Source organism: Syngnathus leptorhynchus, chromosome 16, assembly GCF_054491065.1.
Source record: "Syngnathus leptorhynchus isolate UIUO chromosome 16, UIUO_Slep, whole genome shotgun sequence".
Classification (NCBI taxonomy): Eukaryota; Metazoa; Chordata; class Actinopteri; order Syngnathiformes; family Syngnathidae; genus Syngnathus; species Syngnathus leptorhynchus.
The window spans coordinates 8707255-8727657 of NC_141210.1; the positions used below are offsets into that span (position 1 = coordinate 8707255).

A 20403-nucleotide genomic window follows, 5' to 3' on the forward strand; every position below is an offset into this window, starting at 1 on the left:
ACGAATGATTTGGACCATTTGAATAGATTTGGCGGCCATTACAACGGCACGCAAATGATTCAGATGGTGGAACCAATTTGGCCTTTGAGATTGTATTGAAATGCCTTGCATAGTTATTGATTTGAATCACTGTGTGCCAAATGTCATGGTAGCGCTGAGTCATTTGAGGTTTCTCTGCATTTTCTGGTGCTTCAAAACCGCTTCAGGAAATCGGAGCCAACAAAAAGAGCATGTCTTGTCCCCATAAGAGGACCAGAGTGGCACGTGGAAGGAGGGTGCGCACTGCTGTCTAGTGTTACGGTAGTAGAGTGCGCGGGTGACGGCGGACGTGCGGCAGGTGACAGACAGCGCAAGAGCGCGAGGCTGCTTCTCACGCCGCTCAAGTATGAATGCCGCCGCTGGACCGCTGCAATAGCAGACAGCTAAGTTTCCGTCCACTAAAGAATGTTTGCTGTTGTTTATTAAGTGTCTTTCGTCAATATGCCTTGTTGATTATTAAATGCTGTATTTTGTGTTGATTGCTCGAATTAGCAGAGAAGAAAAAAGTTCCTTAGCAACATACAAATGATTCTTTTCTACTCTGCTTATTTATGTACACTTGTAACAAGTTGTTGCAATCACAATGTCACAATTATGTGTTATTGTCGTTCATTTCCTATTAGCATCACAGTCAAGCTTACGTTTGTGAATTGAAAAAAAAAACCCCACATTGCTTATACACCGAATGATACGAAATGTTTGCCATTTTTGACATAATTAATGTAGCTCAGCAAAGTAACTAAAATTTCAGGGAGAACCATAATACAGCATGTGAATTATATATTTATTAAAAGTACAAAATGGTCATCACTGTAACACTAGAATACAATCATTGATACAGGACTTTGAATTTATGGATGTATTTATTTCATTGAACTGCTGTAACATTTTAAATTTTCCACTGGAAATAACAAAGGATGTCTCATCTTTATCTTTGTCTCATGTCAAATATAGAAATACAGCAGTTATAATACAGCTACACAACAACTAGATAAATAAATGAATAAATTAATGGGAAAAAATATCCATACAACAAAGTGGATGTATATTTTCTGGACAAGGTTGTTTTTTTGCGTCATCTAACAAAAGACAGCAACACCTGAGCATCTTGTTCTTCTCATTTTCCATGTCGTCCATGCAGGCAATGCGCGGATGGAGCTGTGTGGCGGCAACACGAGCGAGGGCCGAGGTTCCCTCTGCCAGGTCAAGCAACTTCCCTGCCAGAGCGTCTCCCTTTGCCGCCTCCAGGCTAGCGGACAGTCCCTGCACAACCTCCCCCCTCCCGCGGCCCTGCGACACCGGCCCAATGGCACGGCGGCCTGCCACAGCAACCTGGGCCGCGGGGCCTCCAAAGCAGGCTCATCTGCTCGGAAGGTGCTGGTGACTGGTGGTGGGGGATACTTTGGCTTCAGGCTGGGGAGGGCACTGGCTGCACAGGGAATGTCCGTCATCCTCCTGGACCTCCACAAACCTTCGCTGGACCTCCCTGATGGAGCGCTCTTCCATCAGGTACAATATATTGGGCCCGAGAGTTGTTTTGCACAGTCACCGAAAGCTTGCCAGCATTTTTTCCATGGGGTCACGTGATGGGGCCATTATTTTGGTGTCCAGCGGCACACAGAATATAATAGCTAAGAGGCAACAAGCGCACCTGCCTCGCTCTCCCGCCGCACATCTCGTCGGTGCACACTTGCAACTCAAGCGCATTACGTGGCACTTGCGTCAAGATGCCATCAGCGAGCTTCTCGTGTGCCTCGTCCATGTGGCTCAAAAGGGACAAGCCGCTGCTGACCCGGCCGCAGAGGTCAGACGGCATGATTCGGGTTTCACCTGCCCGCCTCAGGTCGCTCTTAACTTAATTATAGTCATTTCTTTTTCCACAGACCGCTCAGTTCTCGTGCCACTTGGCCTTTGCTCATTATGCTGGAGCAAAACGGCAGTCGTGAATCACCTGAACCTGACTGTTCCTCTCTTGTTGTGGCAGAGCGACATCCGGGATTACTTGTCCCTCTTCGACGTTTGTGACGGGGTCGACTGCGTGTTCCACTCAGCATCTTATGGCATGTCTGGTCCGGAACAGGTATTGTGTATTATTTGAATGAGATTCATCATGTCTTCGTAATGCTATAAACAGATTCTTTTGTTCAGACAATAAAATGTTTTTTAGTTGTTACCTGCTGACAGTTTCGACTGCTACTCCAGTCTTCTTCAGAGCCGTCTGAAGAAGACTGGAGTAGCAGTCAAAATTATCAGCAGGTAACACAAAATTTTTATTGTCTGAACAAAAGAATCTGTTTATAGATATTATGTATGTCATCATCATCGGCCTTCTGTTTTCTTTTCCTTGACTTGTGCACAAAAAGCTAAGATACGAGCGCTGTGCGGTAGTGGCGTATTTAAAACGGCCACATCTTGTCAGGAATGAGTTTAGCCAGGGAGACCAAATGTAGCCTAAACCAGGATTTATTGAAGGGAAAGGGAGTTGGAAGGGAGGCAGGTGGGGAACCGACGACACAGACAGGAGAGAGACTCACCGCCAGTAAACTGACAGACCAACGGACAGAAGTCCACTTGGACAAGGTTAAAATTCTGACCGTGAGCCTCCAGACAGACTGAGGGCAACCTAGACAACGGGAAAAGGAACTCTGTGCACGGACAGAACAGAACAGTAGACACCGACAGGGAGAAACACACGGGCAGGGCTTAAATAGTACATGAGACAACAAGAGGGAGCAGGTGACAAACATAACGGTAATGAAGGGGTGTGGCTGAGCCAAGTTGCCGAGCATCTCTGGCACGGCACGTGACACATCTAATCTTACAAGTGTCTATAGCATAACGTTAACAAGCATTGCAAAACGCCAACTCGTGCATTTATTGCAATACTCACTGGCATATATTCTTTATCCTCTGTAAAGATTGGAGCAGCTGAGCTTCAATTGAATTGAAGCAACAACAAAACAATCATTTGTGTATGTACCACCAAAGTAAAAAATTGTCTTCATATCTGGCACCAGCTGAGGAGAGAGCAAGTGGAGTCTGTCAACGTGGGCGGCACCGATAACGTTCTTCACGGTGAGGCGGGCTTGTACAAGCGTCAAGTAGCACGGTGATAACGCTTTCCTTCTTTGAAAGTATGCAAAGAAAGGAGCATTCCCCGGCTGGTTTACACCAGCACCACCAATGCGGTATTCGCAGGGGAGCCCATCGAGGACGGTGACGAGACCTCCGTCCCCTGCGTGCCCCCCGACATGGTCGGTAAAACCTCACCGTGGCTCCTTTCATTTGACAAGATGTGTTTTAAGTCTGCTTTTGTGTGCTTCAGCACATTGATCACTACTCACGGACCAAAGCCATAGCGGAGCAGATGGTCCTCTCCGCCAATGGGTGCTCCCTCAAAGGTACATGATGCTGCCCTCATCATGGAAAAATGAGCATTTGGAAAGCAAATGTACCTTCCATCTATGTTGTGTAGTATCGTGCGCGAGCCAAGCCACTGGTGATGGCGAGCCGGATTATTTTTGGTCATGGCACCTCATATCCTCTCAGCCTCTCATGTCAGATTTCCACCTCGTTGACATGGACAGGTGTGAGGCCTCTCCCTTCTTGTCTGCCTTGTGACCCGACACCTCATTAACAGCCGCCTCCTTATATATTCAATTAAGCTTAGAGCCTTCTGGTTCAAGATGGTGTCGCAGCCCACCACAGTGCCATTGTTTGTTTGTTGACTCCAAAGGCACGAGAGGTCCGTGCTTAGGTTTGTGTGCTGTTCAGGTGGCGGTGTGCTGAGAACTTGCGTTCTGCGACCTTGCGGCATCTACGGTCCTGAAGAGCGCCGGCACCTCCACAGAGTCATGGTGAGGAACACTTGCACACATTTTTAGCCCACCAAAATACTCAACAGGTCCCGCATCGCTCCGTCCGTCTCCCGCCGGGAAACAATTTGCATTATTTATGGGTCTCTCGGGTTACACTTCGTCTTTTTTCCAGTATTTCCTCTCCAGGCCCTTCAGCATTTCTTCTTCCTCAAGTGTCTTAGAAGCTTGAGGTTTTGAACACAGCCAACAATGAAAATGATTTGACTTGACATGAGCTGGCTTCGCATAGTGCAAGCGAATACATGATTATTTTTTCCAATGCTTGTTGCTACTCTATGTGGGTGTTCGAGTCAACTACAACAAAATGCACCAAAAGTGAATTTTCATGTTCATGGTCAATCCGACCTTGTCTTTTACTACGTGCTAGGTGAACGTGGAGCGTCGCTTGTTCAGTTTCCGCTTTGGCGACCGGCGGGCCCGGATGAACTGGGTCCACGTGGACAACCTGGTGCTGGCCCACAGGCTCGCCGCGGAGGCTCTCACCATAAAGGAAGGCTGTGTCGCTGTTAGTGTGTATCTTACTGTGGTGCTTTTTACTTCACTGAATATTATTTTGTCAGTGTTGTGTGGCTTTATTAGATTGCATGGTATTGCACGGAGCTGTAGCGCACTGCTTCATATCCAAACATATCGCATCGTGTCTTAGTTCTTGAATGAAATGCTGCGCCAATTTCGGTCTCTATGTGTTGTTGATGTGTTGTTTTTTTTTGTCTAGAGTGGGCAGGCCTATTTCATCAACGACGGACTGTCAGTTAACCTCTTTGTGTGGTTAATGCCGCTTGTGAGTTCAAAAATGTTTGCTGATTTTTCATATGGATCACAATTGGACCTTTTTAGTGTTTTAATATTATTATTATTATTATTATTATTATTATTATTATTATTATTATCCACCCAGGCGGCTCGGTGTGCAGTGGGTAGCACGTTCGCCTCACAGTTAGGAGGGTGCGGGTTCGATTCCACCTCCGGCCCTCCCTGTGTGGAGTTTGCATGTTCTCCCCGTGTCCGCGTGGGTTTTCTCCGGGCACTCCGGTTTCCTCCCACATCCCAAAAACATGCTTGATAGGCCGATTGAGCACTCCAAATTGTCCCTAGGTGTGAGTGCGAGGGGGTCGCTGGCGTGCTGGAGCCTATCCCAGCCGTCATCAGGCAGTAGGCGGGGGACACCCTGAACTCGTTGACAACCAATCGCAGGGCACACAGAGACGAACAACCATTCGCACTCGCACTCACACCTGATGATAACGGAAATGGAATGTTTTCTTGAATTGCGTGCATGATTGATGGTTTCTTGTTTTTGTTGCAGTTTGAGAGGCTGGGCTACAGCCGGCCGTTGATCACCCTGCCCATTTGGCTCGTCTATTCAGCAGGTAGCGCCTTGCTTGGATTCAGACATCTAAAGGCTTCCTATGTGGTGCCTGTTGTCACAGCACTTGTGTTCTTTCCCCAGCTGTCCTGGTGGAATATTTGCACCTATTGCTGAGACCTGTGATGGAGGTGCCTCTGCTGCTCACCAGGAGTGAAGTAACAAGCTCTATTTTTTTCACACCTTTCCCACTCACAGAGTTCCTTTGAACACGAAGCGTGGCGAGGGAAATACACACAATTTTTATTTTAAACCTTTAAAACTTACATGAAAACTTAGAACAAGTCTCCCACCGAGGGGATTGGGGTGGAGGGGAGCAGACCTGGCATCCATCGTAAAGAAGTGCAGTCATGGCCGAAAAGATCCTCCTCGTGAATTTGTAATGAGGCCGACACCAAAGCTGAGGTTGCGTCGCCGCATCCGCAGCTCAGTCTGTCAGACAGCTACCAGCGGACGCGCGATTGTGAACGAAACAAACCCTCGCTGTTGCGAGGCCGTGGTGGGAAAATGGAGTCGAACGTGGCCGTACGTTGCCTTACGTGTGTGTGTATTTGTGTGTGTGTATTTGTGTGTGTGTGTGTGTGTGTGTGTGTGTGTGTGTGTGTGTGTGTGTGTCCGTGTTTTTTGTGCGCAGGTGAGGAACATAGCCGTCAGCCACACCTTCAAAATAGACAAGGCCTGCAGAGAGCTGGGCTACTGTCCCAAATCCTACAGCCTAGCAGATTCTGTGGAGCAGTACCTGAAATCCCGCCAGGCTCGCTCTGGTTTTCCCGGGGTCCACTGGACGCCTCAGCTGCACGGGGCCCGTGTGCTGGTGATGTTGCTGATGATGGCTTTGGGTGCACTGCTCGTCTTGTTGAGCTGGACTCTGGCTGACCGCTAACTTTGTGAAAAATTGTAAACAGTCATTGAGTGGAAGGTCAGTGTTGAACGCGCTTGTTTCCAAAGTAAGCTTGCCCCATAATAAAATTTGTCATCTGTAGTCACGGTCTCATTGGATGAAATGATTCACTTTTTACTTTTATTTGACATTTCAAGTAACATTTTCCAAATATTAAAAAAAATAATAATCTTAAATGTTTATCTGAACCCATTTTTACTGTCATTTAATTAGTGTTAATTCCATTCTAATTTTTATATTTTACGGTATTACTCTTGATTCCCATTTTAATTCATTATTTTTTTCTCCAAATCAATTGTATTGTAAAAATAAAAATAGACAAATAATTTTACCTTTTTCTCTTTTGAATTTAATTTTGACACATTCATTTTAGACAAACACAAAGCTTGAAGATTTTTGACCTTTTGCTCTTTTTTTTATTTTTTACAACGCTTCTTTAGCCATGTGTTTCTTCAGGCTGTCACAGGAGAGCGCCAATGTACTACTGCTGCTGTGCTACTCAATATTTCATTAGGAATCGTGAGCTATCCACCCACTCGAGCTTTTGGGGAATTTTTAGTCTCACGTCATTCACGGTCAAGTTTTTTTTTTTGGTGTGAATTTTGACTTTGACAGCGTGTTTTCCCCCAATTTCGCATTCGACTTGGTTCCACTCATTCTGTATTCGTTCTACCTAATAAACACACTGTTAAAAAGACACAAAACTACTCCCACGCATGTAATTACTTTTTTATCAACTTTTTTATTTTTACATCTGTAAAGGTTTGAGTCACAAGTGTCAGGCATTTCATTCAGTCACCTCCTTGCAACAAAATATAAATAAACTCAGTCAAAAATAAATAATGGGAAAGTGCTAAGAGCAGTGTCCTTGTTCCAATGTATTTCACTGATGTAATATGCATGCTGGTAATATATATATATATAAATATTTTTATGACATTTAAAGTCAAATAATAGAATTTGTAATATATATTACACTATATATATATATATATATATATATATATATATATATATATATATATAAAAGGGTCATTATTAGCATTACTGTAAACTGTTTTTGATCCTATTAGAACATTCCAACACATCACATCGGCAAATAGTTTCGAAATGTATAAATCAGGTTTTTTAGTACTGTCACTGTTTCAAGTAACTGAGAATTACAAAAAGAATCACCGCTGCCTGACTAAAACCTCGGAGCATTTGAACAGAAAGTCGGCGCATGGTCCACTATATATGAAGCACCAGAATGGTTTGAAAGTGCCCAAGAGTCCAGGGTGAGGACCGATGAGATCATATGGCGGGTGCGTCGCTGACGGGTCTGAGCTTGTTCACGTCTTCTTTGGTCTTCTGGATGCAGGTGAAGATCTCCTTGAAGAGAACCTTGTAATCAGGCTCCTCCGACGTAGTTGAGGCTTCTGTCGGCGAGTCGGAGAGGCGGCGACGGGAGATGCTCACGGATGGGCTTCGGGACGCCTGGACGGACTTGTGGGGGAGCTCCACGTTTGGCTGTTGACACCTTTGGAGCAGCTCGTTGTACTTCACCTAAAACATACGCGCATGCATTTCACTGACCGATTGTAATTGTCAGAATTGATTGGTACTGAGAAGGCCGCAAAGCAGTGCTTTGATCTCAGCAAAAAAAAAAAAAAAAAAAAGAGAATTATTGAAGGATAACAGCCCTTTTTCAAAAAGAAAAAAAAAAATCCAATGAATTTACAAACGCTATGCCACAAATATGCAAAGATTGTACACGACAGTATTACAGTGTGGCGTTTTCTGTAGATTTTCTGCTTGCAGTTGGATTCAAATGTCATCGATGATAAATATTTCTATTTGAAGGGCCCTAAATGAGCAAATGCGTGGCTGGTAGCGACCTGCAGTGCGTTGTAGTGCGCGTCCACCTCGTTGAGCAGCAAGACACCCCTCTGCTTCACCACCTCCGCCCTCCTCACGCACATCTTGTCGTGATCGTCCCACATGCTCGCGGCACTCCTGCGCCTCTGTCCCTGGTGCTCCTCATCCTGGCCTTCAGTCATCTCGTAAGCCGCCTCCCCTGACCCATCTTTATCCGCTTTGGATTTATCAAATAAGTCATAGAACATTCTGTCGGGAAGAAGTAGTTGGTCTGGTTTCCTAGGTCACACAGGAACCTAAAATTAGCATCCCAAACAGTCTGCACTTCTTTACTTGGTAACTGGGGCCCACCCGATTGCTACATTACAATGTAACTACAAAAATATGGGAATTTTGCAGTCATGCACCTGGATGTGCAGTCGTTGCGCCACATGAGCCTCAGGCGCTCCACTTGGGCCTCCAGCTCCACCTGCCTGGCCTGGCAACCTGCCAGGAGGCTGAGTTGTCGCTCCAGGCCTCGCTTGTCATTGGCTGCGAGTTCGCTCTCGCACTCCGCTGCCTCCCGACGTTTCCTCTCCGTTGCTAATTGACCGTGGAGAGTGCGGACGGATCCAAGAAGGATCCAATGTTCCTCTTCTGGGTCTTGGCGTCGGTGTGGGTTGACCACGGATTCCTGGGGCAACCGCCGTCCATCTGTTTGTCGCCTATAGTTGGATACGAAGCAGAGCCGCGACAAAGTCGAGGTGGGCGGGTCCAAACGACCTCCGGGGCGCTCGACCGGGCTGCACTCTTTACCTGTCGGACTCCAAGTAAAGCAGCTCCCCAAGACAGGAAACGCTCTGCGCGCGGAGGTTGCGTAGCCGCTCTTGTTTGTTCTGCTCGGACCTGGCAGACATGAGCACCTCCAGCCGGTTCCGCAGAGCTTCCATGTGCTTTTGTAGTCCTTCGATGGACTCGGTCAGACTGGAACGAGACGGAAGACAAATGAGGTACGAGCCACACCTTTGACTTGTTGGACAGGGGATTTGGGGATGAGTGAATATGTAGCCCACCAGCTAGGTTCATCTCGCTGTGATAGGCTGACCTGTTTATCTTGTTTTGGGCCAGGCGCTTGTCCTGCACGAGCCTCCCGTTGCTTCGTTCCAGCTCCCTGGTGGACAGGTCCAGCTGCTCATAAACTTTGGCGTGCTGCTCGTTTACGTGACGCAGCAGCTCCACCTGCTTGGCCAGATACTGGCCAACAGGACAAGGAAGACGTTTGGAGTTGGAGTCAAGTAATGTCATTTTCAATCGACGCTCACCGACTCAGACTACCCGATTATTGTTTACACTTTGCTTACAAGGAAAATTTCATTTTCAAACCCGCTCCTTGTCAGTGCTCTCTTATGGAGCCTCATTCCCGAAATAGCATGCTGCTAAACACAACGACAGTCGCAGTGAGCAAAACAGGTCAACGCCACTGCTGACTTCCTCGCCCGCTCCGGGCGCGTGCGTGTGCGCGTGTGTGTGTGTGCATGTGTGTATGCCACCTCTATTTCCAGCAGCTGCTCTTGGTTGGCGGAGTACATGTGCTGAAGCGCCTGCTCCAACTCGCGGTTGCGCTCCAGGAGGGTTTTGCCCAGCTTAGCGGCCAAATGGAGATCTGTCCCAAACATGTAGAAACAAACTTGAAATCGTCAAAAATACAGGACGACAACATACTTGGCCCGAGCCCTGCCCTAGATACAAATCTGCCTGCCTCGTAGGCACTGCTATCCACTGCTCAGGACACTTAGATACAACTAATGCAATATAATATAAATCCTCCATGAGGATTACAAATGAGGTAAGAAACATCTTTCACTATATAATGATCTAATAAATATTGGTCGCTTGTAAAAAATAATAATAAAAAAAATACAGAAACTCTAGCACCTAACCCTATTGTACCCACTTTTTGTGGTAGTTTTGTTTGATGGCGTGTGATTAGCTCAATAACGTTTGGTGGATAGTCTCACCGTGCTCAAGGTCCCGCTGAACACACCAGGAATCTCCATTTTTGTCAAAATCATCCTCAAGAATCCCTTCAGTTAACATTGTTACAAGATACCGCAGCGTCTGACTAGAATGAATACAAGTTGTTCCCCAGTTGCTCTCGCACTCCGCCCTGTTGCCAAACTGCACAGCAAATCCACAGCCACACTCGGGGCGGTGTTGACGACACAGACGCGTGGCAAGTCGCGAGTACATAAAACAGCCGCCAGGTTGACATAGAAAATGTCGTCTCAGCAACTCCACTCCGTGAAAATAAATACACTCTGTGATAACGACAATCTTATTTTATTCTTTCAATGTTCTGACAGAATATTGAGTTATCAAAGTTGTGTATATATTAAAGTAAAAAAGTAGGTTTTAGCTTTCGGTTTCCGGTGTGTGATAGACTATCATCCCTGACGTCAAATTCGTTTCGACCAATCAGCATGCTCGTCAAAGTACCGCCTTCTTGACAAACACTTTGTTGTCCAGGAAGTAACGTTACTTAGTTTATTTATTAATGAACTCTTACCAGGGCGGTTGCAGTGTGTCACCATTTGACACAACTATTCACAGAGGCACGACACCGTTAGTTACATATCGGTGCTTTGTGTCGCTAATAACTGCGAAATGCTCAACTGCAGGTGCGTTTGACCGATTTTTGACGGTTTGCAGAGCGTCATCTGGGGCTGCGGTGGCCGCGGAAGGCGAAAGGTGTGCGAGGAGGCATCATGAAACTGCTGCGACATTTGGGAGTAAACCCGGCGGCTTTGGCTTATGCCATGACCACTCTGGGAGCTGCCATGATCAACAACATATTCAACTTCTACTACGTGAAGCTCTTCATCAGCAAGTACCAGATATCCGAGGGTGCTTTCCACCAATCTCAAGTGAGTGTCACAACGTTAGTACGCGCCTTGTGTCAACATGATTATCAATATGCTTGCTGTTCGTGTATTTATGAAAACAGGCAGTTTTGAAGTATATTGTTAAACTTGTCTTACAGGAATGTTTGAAAGGAAAGTCACTGAGCGGTTTGCTCGTGAATTCCAAATTGAATACCGTTGAGGTTATTGTATTTTCAATCATTTTTATTTGTAATCAGCCTGCTAATATTCCAAACGCGGTTTGCCTTTGCACAGGTGGTGTACATGCTGTGGAATGCCATCAATGATCCTCTCTTTGGATACCTGCAAGACAACTCCAAAATGGCATGCTGCTCACAGCGGCGTCTCTCCATCCTGTACGGTGCCCCGCTCTACTCCTTGGCATTCCTCATCGCCTGGTTTCCATGGAGGTCCTACCCCCCTGGTGATTGGCTGTGCGGCGTCCACTTGACAGTGGCATTGTGCACCTTCGACGGCTTGCTCACGTTTGTGCTGCTGGCACAGTGCGCCCTATTTGCCGAGATTTCCAGCCAGCATCAGAACCGACTGAGACTCATCAAGTACAACCAGGTAAAGTTAAAGGTGGGCGGGAAACTTGGAGGATGATGTTGTTATGTTTTGCCAGTGAAGCTTTGAAAGGAAAAAAAATTGTAGGAGCACATTCTGCTGCTGTCAATCAAATGACACAGGCCGTCTACCCAATTGCTTCTTTGTGACTTCCCAGGTGGCGTCCCTGCTGGGCTCCTCAAGCGTGCTCTTCTGTGGCATGCTGTCCCAAAATATGGAGGACTTGACAGCCTTCCAGGCGTTCGCCGCCCTCGTGGCCATCCTGAGCTGCGTCTGCATGATCTACACGGGCCTCCACAGCCAGAGCCAGTTTGACGACAAAGCGTCTGACGACTTAGACGAGCCCGCTCCCAGCGGCTCCGAATCTTCCACCCACACCGTGAAAACGCTGACCTGGCAAATCCTCATCAACAGGGACTTCCGGTTCTTTGTGCTCATGAACTTTTTCCAGGTCTTCATGCTGGCGTTCTTCAGTAATTTTACACTGATATTCGCCGAGCACTTGATTCCTGCAGACGTGCTTTCGCCACTGGCCAGGAGCGTCATGTACGGCGCGGGATTCATTTGTCCTCAGGTAGTGACGGGGCGTTAAGCACCACGCTTTCATTCTTAGGATTTTGGGGGGATGTTGACTATGATTTGAATGCAAATCTAATTTGATGCCCACCCTCAGCTGTTAGTGTTGACCTGCGACAGGCTTCTTCACAACCTCGGCTACTACAGAATCATCCTGTACACCTTCTACTTTGAGGTCTTAATGGGGGCTTTTATGCTGGCCCTCGGTGCTCAGAATTATCGTATCCTGGCGTTATTCCTCACCCTCAGCATGTAAGTCATTCAACCAACTTCTTTTTTTAGGATTATTACATCCATGACAATGTTTGTCTGCTCGCTCCTCTCTGCTCGGCAGGATCACGGTGCAAGCCACCTTCAGTCTGTTCGGCTTGCCACTGGCAGATATTATCGATGTCGACATGCACAAGTACAAGCGCAGGTAGCGTGTGTGCTGCGCCAGCCCTTGCTTCTGTCTGCGTTGCCGTCGCAGGTTATTTTGCGCCGATTGCGTCGTTTTGTCCGCTTTGAATTATTCTGCTTGTCGCGACGCATCACCGCATGTATTTGAAACGATAAATCTCCAACCACCCGAATCCAAATGAAATTGCTTTGTTTACCGTGGTGCAGCTTTGAAGGGAGCAGAAGTCTTTCCGTGGAAATGATTTACAAAGTTAAATTAAAATCTGAATATACAACTTTCTAGCTAATATATTCTTGAAGTTGTAGCGCTGCCAAAATGTTGTTCTTTCTCATGTCAACATCTGACCTTTGCTTTGTTGCTCGCATTTGACTGGGCAGACGTTGTTGCGTGTACGTGAGTGGTTCTCTCTGATGGCATTTTGGCAGCTCCCCTCTGTCATCCATGGTGTTTGGGACCAACGCCCTGTTCACTAAGCCCGCTCAGTCTCTCGCGCCCATGTTGGTGATCAACATTCTCAACCAGTTTGGCTACGAGCAGCTGAAGGATGCCGGGCAGGACGTCGACGTGAGGTAAATAAACGGTGAAGTGAAAAACGGAATAATTGACCTGCACTTGCGTCGGTTCCGGATGAGCGGAAGACGCTCAAGCACTAAAAAAGTTTCTAATTCACAAGAGCTGGTGCGCTGGCATGATTCCATCTCCTCTTCGCAGAGCTGCGGAAAGCCTCCACAGTGTCATGTTCTACTTGGTGTGCACGGTGCCCATGTGTGTGGCAGCCGTTCAAGTCCTGGCTTGGAGGCCCTTCTCCATACGCAACAGTCACACCGTGGACAGCAGGTACGCCGACAGCGAGTGAGAAGATGACCCACCTGCCTCAATCGGGCTGGATCATTGCGGAGAAGCGACGCCGGCCACCGTGTTTTCAACAGAATCCAGGCGACTTTTTAATCTTCTCATGAAGATGTGTCACTCAAGGCAGATGTAACTATTTGACTGAGTCACAAGACCACATGATCAGCGGCAGAGTCTGTTGACTTTTGCCTCAGCAGAACCAGTCACAAGATTCATGAGCCTCACAGGTTGGAGGCCAAGCACTTTGGCGTGATGCGGCTGGAAGCAAGGCGCACCGCAACACCATCTGTGCCGTGACGCCCGTGAACGGTCAACTTGTTCAAATTTTAGATGTTTTGTTGCCCTTTGAGGCATATTTGTCCAGGAAATGCCCATTGTTGCATTCTAGACATTAAATTTCGTATTTTCCGCCCCCACGTCATGGTTGTGGGTCAGAAGGGTTTCTGACGCTGCTGTGGTGTGCTTGCGTAGTGGAGAATGCAACCCAACGCACCTTGTTTGACATGTACAATGATCAACTGTCAAGGAGCAAATGACAAGCACAAGTTGGCTTTCATCTTTCATTTTAAAAAACTGTTTACTCTTCACCTTTTTCCTGGTAGTTCTATTTGTGCTCACATACTGGATCTAAAAGTCAGACCGATTTCAAATGACTAATCAAAGTATGTGATTGAGGCTTTACTTCACATGTATACACCAAATTTTTAGTTAGTTATTGTTTTAGGTGTGTGTTGTTGTTTTGTTTTGAGGGGGGGATTTTGCAGTTTTGAAGTGAAACGTTTGCCCTTTGTAATGATTTTAGGAAATAATAAAGATGCCACTTGCTTCGGCAGACGGGCTCAACTGCTCCACGTATGGCATGGCCGCTCTACGTATTGGGGGGAGTTAAAATCCTTAAGTGAGTCAACATTGTGAATTTGTTTTTGTTCCCACTTCAAGACAGATAGAAGTGAAACAAAACAACAAATGATGTGCAGCACGCAGTGTCTTCTTACACATTTTGATAGATGTCATCAGGCGCATTGTCCACCTGGGCAGCTGCTGCCTGCACAACATATCAGTCTCGTCAGAGCCACACACGCACCCGCACGCCTCACTCAGCAGAGTGTACCTGGACCGGCGCCGGGTGTCTTTCCGCCGTCTCTTTGCTTCTCCCGTTGCGTCGGCGGTGCATCTCTTGCAGCACGTCGTGGAAGATTCTCGTTCTCTTTGTGTTTTTCTGTTGACAAGCAAAGTTTGTGAAGCGCAAGCAGCAGTATTTCTTGTGTTCCCGCTGACCACACACAGCCGCCACACCCCCGGCCAGTTTGCCCGAAAGGTGCGTCCCGTTTTGTCCGCCGGAAGAACACGTGGTCTCGGTGCGAAGAAGCCAGTGACTACCGGTGGTGTAATGCTATGGTGGTTCCTGTTCTGTTCCTCTGACCTTTACTCTGGATTGTTCACACATCAACCTCCAAAAGTACCAAAAACAGACAAAATTAAAAGAACTGACCTTGTCACTTTTGTGTGTTCGTTTACAGTTGCATACGTTCAGGCCATACTGAAATACACACAGAAAGCAGAGATTACAACACACGCGTTTGCTCCTTGACACTGGAAGGAGCTGTTTTGCATCTGTTACCTTCTTTTGAATAATGAGTGTCACCGTGGCCGAGCTGTAGAGGGCCAAGACGACGAACGTTAACCACAACAGAACATGACCCACCATGAGTTTTGTCTTTTCTGCAAGCACAAGGAAACTTGGAACACCACATGTCCAGATATGTATTGATTCAGCTTTTATATCATATATATCATAAAATCAGATGTTTTAAAAAATCTGATTCATTAATTAGGACAGATGAATTAATTACTTAAATAGGGAACGTTCCTGTGTTTCTTCCTTACCCTTCACGACAAGAGTTGTTCCCAGGCCAACATGCTGAGCGCCGGGTGTCGGTTCCCTTTGGGACGTGGAGGCACAGTAGTATATCCCACTGTCGTTGCCGTTCAGAGAGCGAATTTGCAAATCGGCTCCATGTAGGCTGTACTTGTGATGGTTTTGGGCGAGGTCAAGAGTGCCATGCGATCTGTGCTCAAAAGCGAACCACTTGTAGCGGAGCTTATCGGCCAAGCAGTTGGGAAGGACGCTGCACTGGATGACGGCATCTTGTCCGGGTTGGCGCCAAATCACGCCACTTGGTTGTGACAGGCAGCTGTGAGCTTGGGCCATTCCTGATGGAATGGGTTGACGCCTTCAACTTTGGTCGTGCGTTTGTGATGAGTGAGGAACGGCCAAGCACGTACCTTTTGATGTCAGCCGGGTGAGAGAAAGGAGAGAAAGCCAAAACAACGGCACCATGTCTGCGGACAAATGATCAATGATCTCATGATAGCGTGCACGAGGCAATGAAAATGGGTAAATTCCACTTACTCAACACTTCCTTCCTCTTTCCTCCCAGCCACCGAGTATTTGCAACTTTACGGACATGATATCGGAGCTCATCGGCCCACTAAATTTCATGCGAAAACTCCTTCAGCTGTTTTGGAAAGACAGCAGGAGGGATTTCCAATTAAAACAGTCACATATATTTTGTTGCCTTTTATGCAATGTGGAAAAAAGGAACAAACAAATCGATGTTCCCCAATGAAATGACTGGAAAAGCCATTAATATGTTCCAGCCCCCCCCCCCCCCCAAAAAAAAAACACCCCAAAAGATTTAGCAATTATTGTACTTCATAAAACCAAACTAATATTTAAATAGAATGTAAAGACATACGTAGTTTATTAATCAGAATTCACTGACTGTGGCTCCTCCCGGTGTGCACTCTGTGGCTTATTATGGATGGATGACTTTCTATTTTTTTAACACGTTAGTAGAAAGAGCTACGTGACTGAAAAACCTGCATAATTATTGACTTCCTTTTATTACCAGTCTCAAGCAAGTGACATATCACTCACCCAGTTTATGGACGGGTCTTGTTGCGTTGTCAATCAAACATAATGTCCAATAACAATTCGTTCATGTGTTGTGTTCACGCCCCCTTCCACGTCGACCTGCACACACGCCATATTTTCAAGCCGGGGAGAACCGCGCCGCTCCGCTTGCTTTCTGAGTGAAAGCGAACAATTAGATTTCACCAGAGGTTATAAAAGTAGAGCGTCGACATTTTAGTGGAGGAATTTCATCTAAGTTGGCGTTTGAGTTGAGAGCTTGTCACCATGAACGTTTTCCGCCTGACAGGAGACCTTTCTCACTTGGCAGCCATCATCATCCTGCTACTGAAGATATGGAAAAGTAGGTCGTGTGCAGGTGAGTTCCGACCACATTGGCACATCTCTATATCTTCAAACAAAGTAGGATGTTGGTAAGGTATAGTTGAAAATGATCGTCTACTTGATTCGCCTGCTGCGTTAACCGCGAAGTAAGCTAGCGACCCCCCATTCATTCATGTGCGGAAATGATTAGCATGCACGACGAATACAACTGGATCTTAGCATTACTATAAAGAGCTGCAATTTATCTTTAGTCTCTTGTTTTGCTGACGTCAGTGTTGTGTGCATTGATTAATGACAAGCGGTCAATCGTTGGAGTCAACAAACGATCTTGCCTGCGATTACTGTAAATTGCATATTTAATTAATTCCAAAATGTCTGAATACCTGCTTAAATCACAGGTCCATATTTATTGCATTATACTGCATGTGGTACAGCAGCTTTTTTTTTTTGCTTCTACCACATTCATTCTCTACACTCCCCCGTCGTTTGATGTTCGACGCTCGATTTTTTCAGTCTGGCGTCTGACGTGGCGCTTTTGACGCGCTACGGAAGTAGCTAGCATGCTAACACGCATCTTCGCTTTTTGGCGTTGTTGTGGGCGTTCAACAACTAAACAAACATTCAACAACCCGTGCTGTTAGATTGCTCGATAACAGAAGAGCCCTGTTTCTAATTAGTTCCGTATTTCAGGCTTGAAAAGTGAGAAGTCTGTCAGGTTACTGTCTAGCGATGCTTAATAGTTTTGAATTTACCATTTAGGTAGACATTTTAAATAAATTTGTGATATATTTTGAAGAAACGTAACAATATATAGAAGACCCAATTTTTCAAATTATATTACCTTTGTCTCTTTAGAATGTATCGACTCGGCATCCTTCTTGAAGTCACTCTGAACAGTTTCAGTTGGCTTTAGGCCTGGGTTCTGGGAGCTCCCTTTAACAAGCGTGAGTCCAGTGTAGAACAAAGAAAGGCTTGCATGAAACCTCACCCTCTAAAAACACGTGGAGGATTGCATTTAGAAGCCAAACACAAGATCCACGAAAGTATGCACTGGGGATCCTGAACGACGGTCATCAATGCGTCCGTAATTCCACGAGGTGGCACTGTTCTAGAATTTTGGAGGATCGGTTGCAGTTTCCAGGCTTTGCAATGAAAAAAAATCATTGTGCTTCTTTCGGAAGGTATCTCTGGAAAGAGTCAAATCCTCTTTGCGATTGTGTTCACCACACGCTACTTGGACCTACTGACCTCCTTCATCTCGCTCTACAACACGTGCATGAAGGTAAGTTCTCTTGAGTTATCATATTGTTTGCAAACAATAAGTTGGCAGAAAGTGATTGACTTCCGCTGCGGTGAACTGGAACCGGTAATCAAAGGCAACAGTTTGGCCTCCCGGGAGCGAGCGCAACGTCACGGCGAGCCGCTCTCGACTTATGGTGCGACGCTCCGCCTTTCCAGGTGATCTACATTGGCTGCGCCTCTGCCACCGTCTACCTGATCTACGTCAAGTTCCGGGCTACCTATGACGGCAATCACGACAGTTTCAGGGTGGAGTTCCTGGTAGTCCCTGTAGGGGGTCTGTCTGTGCTCATCAACCATGACTTTTCCCCCCTTGAGGTGCGTTTTTATTTTATTTTTTTAATAGACATGTATTAACAGGCCACCTGCAGAATCAATGGTGTCCTGCATTAAAACACTACGTTTTCAGCGACTATCATATACGGGAGCAAGGCAAATATCCCACCGTGTGTTTTCAGATCCTGTGGACGTTCTCCATCTACCTGGAGTCGGTGGCCATCCTGCCCCAGCTCTTCATGATCAGTAAAACGGGTGAGGCAGAGACCATCACCACCCACTATCTGTTCTGCCTGGGCCTGTATCGAGCCCTCTATCTCTTCAACTGGATCTGGCGCTTCTACTTTGAGGGATTTTTTGACCTGATCGCCATCGTCGCCGGCGTGGTCCAGACAGTCCTCTACTGCGACTTTTTCTACCTTTATGTCACCAAAGGTATTTATGATTAACTTGCATTTCGAGCCCTTTTCCTCTTCAAGAACTGCATCTATTACTGTGTGCAACACATTTCATGTCAGATTTGAGCAAAACACATGACAATTGCTCGGAAAACTGGTTGAAACATTTCCAAAAAGTGGAATCCGCAAATAATGGTGGTGGGAGGGAGTGAAGTTTGTCCAGCTAAGCTGTATTGGCATGATTTCAGAGATAGTCTCGTTTGTTTTTCAAAGTAGGGTTTTAAAGACGACAGAGTGTGTCAAATTAGATTTCTAAACTAGGGTCAGTATTTTCAAAGTTGGGTTTTATATTTAACCTTTTATAGAGTTTATACTCGAACAACCTCCTTGAGTTTCTTTTATCGGTTTCATGTAAACACAGCGAAGCTGAAAAGTTCTCAAAGGCTTTTTATCTTTTTTGTCGATGTCACATGATGCGGCGCTTCATGAAACTGGTCGCCAGGAAGATGTCATTTTTTTCAAGGCTATAGTCCTCTGTTGAGAGTTGAAAACCTATTTTCATATGATGGCCAATTTTCCTGCATGCTTGACTGTTTTGCGGCTGCCTTTTTTTCAGTGTTGAAAGGCAAGAAGCTGAGCCTGCCGGCGTAAGGCCCACGCACGGTCCCGGCAGCGGCCGAGATAATGTGACGGAACGCCGTTGCCTTCCAATCAGCCGGTGAGCCGACCGATACTAACAGGGAAAAACCAAAACAAACACTCTTGATGGCCGATCGACAGCGGCGCACGGGGGAAACTCCTTTCGAGTCCAACGTCACATTTGCGTGTTTGACCTTCTTGCCTTCAACTCCCTTTTCATAGCTGGTCCAGTGGCAGAAAAGGTTTTTTTTCCACTCATGGGAGGCTCTTACACTTTTTAAGTATTTTGCCATGTCCAATTTATTAGTTTTTTTATTTTTTTTTATTTTTTACAAAGTCACAAATAGGGCGACTCTTGGTAAGGAAATGCACAAATGTACATATAGTTTTATTAAATAAAACAAAAAGTGTATCTGAGTGCCTCATGACAGCCACTTGTCACACTTTTTTGTGTTTTTAATTTCTTTTCTTCTTTTTGTATGCATATTATTTCATACATTTATTCTCTCTGAGAATGAATTTAAAGACCGATAAATACATTTCCAATGAACAACAAAGAATACAGATGACAGAGTTCACAAATGCTTCAAGCAAGACCAGCCGTCATGTTCTTTTCCTTTCTTGTCTGGATGTGAACTGGCGACTGACACTGTCAGCTGGCGTCGCCACTTTGATGAACAGCTAAGAATCTTATCTCTGCTCTAAATCTGATCCAAGTTGGCTCCTCCTCAAGGGTTTGGATGGTTTTGCTTTCTAATCCCAGTCTTCATTTTGCATGATATCGGCTTCATTAAAGATTTTGAAGAGAATCGCTACTGAGCATTTGAGTGGAGTTATTGAAAAACGCAGGGAGCTGATTGGTTAACGAGCACAGGCAAAAGCTCCTTATGAGCAATTTTCTTGACAGTCTGTTCAAAGCAAAGCAGGACATGAGTCAACAAAGATTTATTTCCACATCCAGTACCCTACGCAAAAATATGTCAAGCCCCCCCCCCCCCCCCCCAAGAGAGAGCAAATTTGACAGACTCAAATTAAGTTTAATATGAAAAACATTAACAGTCACTCAGTTTTATATAAACAGTTGTTCCACCTCCTACTCAGTAACAGCGTAGACACAAATGTAAAAATACAAGAGGTTAGTAGATAGGTAAATAGAGGTAACAAATAGGCTGCACTTAAATTTGTTGTATTTCCTC

General features: G+C 45.9%; 5 protein-coding genes across 12 annotated transcripts; 3 read left to right on the forward strand and 2 right to left on the reverse strand.

Annotated features, from left to right (window-relative positions):
- The first annotated feature begins 263 nt into the window (after positions 1 to 263).
- On the forward strand, positions 264 to 6319 carry sdr42e2 (short chain dehydrogenase/reductase family 42E, member 2). The gene is made up of 12 exons (XM_085933648.1): positions 264 to 383; positions 1181 to 1548; positions 2024 to 2119; positions 3057 to 3114; positions 3175 to 3293; positions 3365 to 3440; positions 3814 to 3896; positions 4285 to 4422; positions 4633 to 4698; positions 5224 to 5287; positions 5368 to 5441; positions 5918 to 6319. Exons 2-12 carry the CDS (start codon positions 1192 to 1194, stop codon positions 6164 to 6166), a joined length of 1380 nt encoding a protein of 459 aa, XP_085789774.1. The 5' UTR covers positions 264 to 383; positions 1181 to 1191; the 3' UTR covers positions 6167 to 6319.
- Positions 6320 to 7169: 850 nt separating this feature from the next.
- Positions 7170 to 10324, reverse strand: LOC147044733 (cerebellar degeneration-related protein 2-like). 2 transcript variants are annotated; one of them, XM_085933644.1, is made up of 8 exons: positions 10039 to 10324; positions 9571 to 9683; positions 9126 to 9274; positions 8837 to 9004; positions 8449 to 8745; positions 8062 to 8320; positions 7643 to 7729; positions 7170 to 7555 (listed from the first exon to the last, which is right to left on the reverse strand). In XM_085933644.1, exons 1-8 carry the CDS (start codon positions 10268 to 10270, stop codon positions 7478 to 7480), a joined length of 1383 nt encoding a protein of 460 aa, XP_085789770.1. In that variant the 5' UTR covers positions 10271 to 10324; the 3' UTR covers positions 7170 to 7477. The 2 variants fall into 2 exon arrangements, with proteins under 2 accessions (XP_085789770.1, XP_085789769.1); XM_085933643.1 differs by having other exon boundaries at positions 7170 to 7729; positions 10039 to 10320.
- Positions 9635 to 14814, forward strand: mfsd13al (major facilitator superfamily domain containing 13a-like). 2 transcript variants are annotated; one of them, XM_085933645.1, is made up of 8 exons: positions 9635 to 9866; positions 10730 to 10944; positions 11197 to 11511; positions 11666 to 12082; positions 12182 to 12336; positions 12419 to 12502; positions 12910 to 13053; positions 13196 to 14814. In XM_085933645.1, the coding sequence occupies exons 2-8, from the start codon at positions 10786 to 10788 to the stop codon at positions 13338 to 13340; spliced, it is 1419 nt and encodes a 472-aa protein (XP_085789771.1). In that variant the 5' UTR covers positions 9635 to 9866; positions 10730 to 10785; the 3' UTR covers positions 13341 to 14814. The 2 variants fall into 2 exon arrangements, with proteins under 2 accessions (XP_085789771.1, XP_085789773.1); XM_085933647.1 differs by lacking the exons at positions 9635 to 9866; positions 13196 to 14814 and having other exon boundaries at positions 10529 to 10944; positions 12862 to 13030.
- On the reverse strand, positions 13864 to 17709 carry LOC147044735 (immunoglobulin superfamily member 6). Of its 6 annotated transcripts, none has more exons than XM_085933649.1 (9): positions 17437 to 17709; positions 16278 to 16373; positions 15750 to 15855; positions 15623 to 15679; positions 15224 to 15550; positions 14958 to 15058; positions 14829 to 14876; positions 14448 to 14555; positions 13864 to 14381 (listed from the first exon to the last, which is right to left on the reverse strand). In XM_085933649.1, the coding sequence occupies exons 4-9, from the start codon at positions 15675 to 15677 to the stop codon at positions 14328 to 14330; spliced, it is 693 nt and encodes a 230-aa protein (XP_085789775.1). In that variant the 5' UTR covers positions 15678 to 15679; positions 15750 to 15855; positions 16278 to 16373; positions 17437 to 17709; the 3' UTR covers positions 13864 to 14327. The 6 variants fall into 6 exon arrangements, with proteins under 6 accessions (XP_085789775.1, XP_085789776.1, XP_085789779.1 ...); XM_085933650.1 differs by having other exon boundaries at positions 16278 to 16662; XM_085933653.1 differs by lacking the exon at positions 16278 to 16373.
- On the forward strand, positions 16347 to 19667 carry kdelr2a (KDEL endoplasmic reticulum protein retention receptor 2a). Its single transcript, XM_085933655.1, has 5 exons — positions 16347 to 16629; positions 17777 to 17877; positions 18054 to 18212; positions 18353 to 18605; positions 19185 to 19667. The coding sequence occupies exons 1-5, from the start codon at positions 16539 to 16541 to the stop codon at positions 19217 to 19219; spliced, it is 639 nt and encodes a 212-aa protein (XP_085789781.1). The 5' UTR covers positions 16347 to 16538; the 3' UTR covers positions 19220 to 19667.
- The last annotated feature ends 736 nt before the right edge of the window (positions 19668 to 20403 follow it).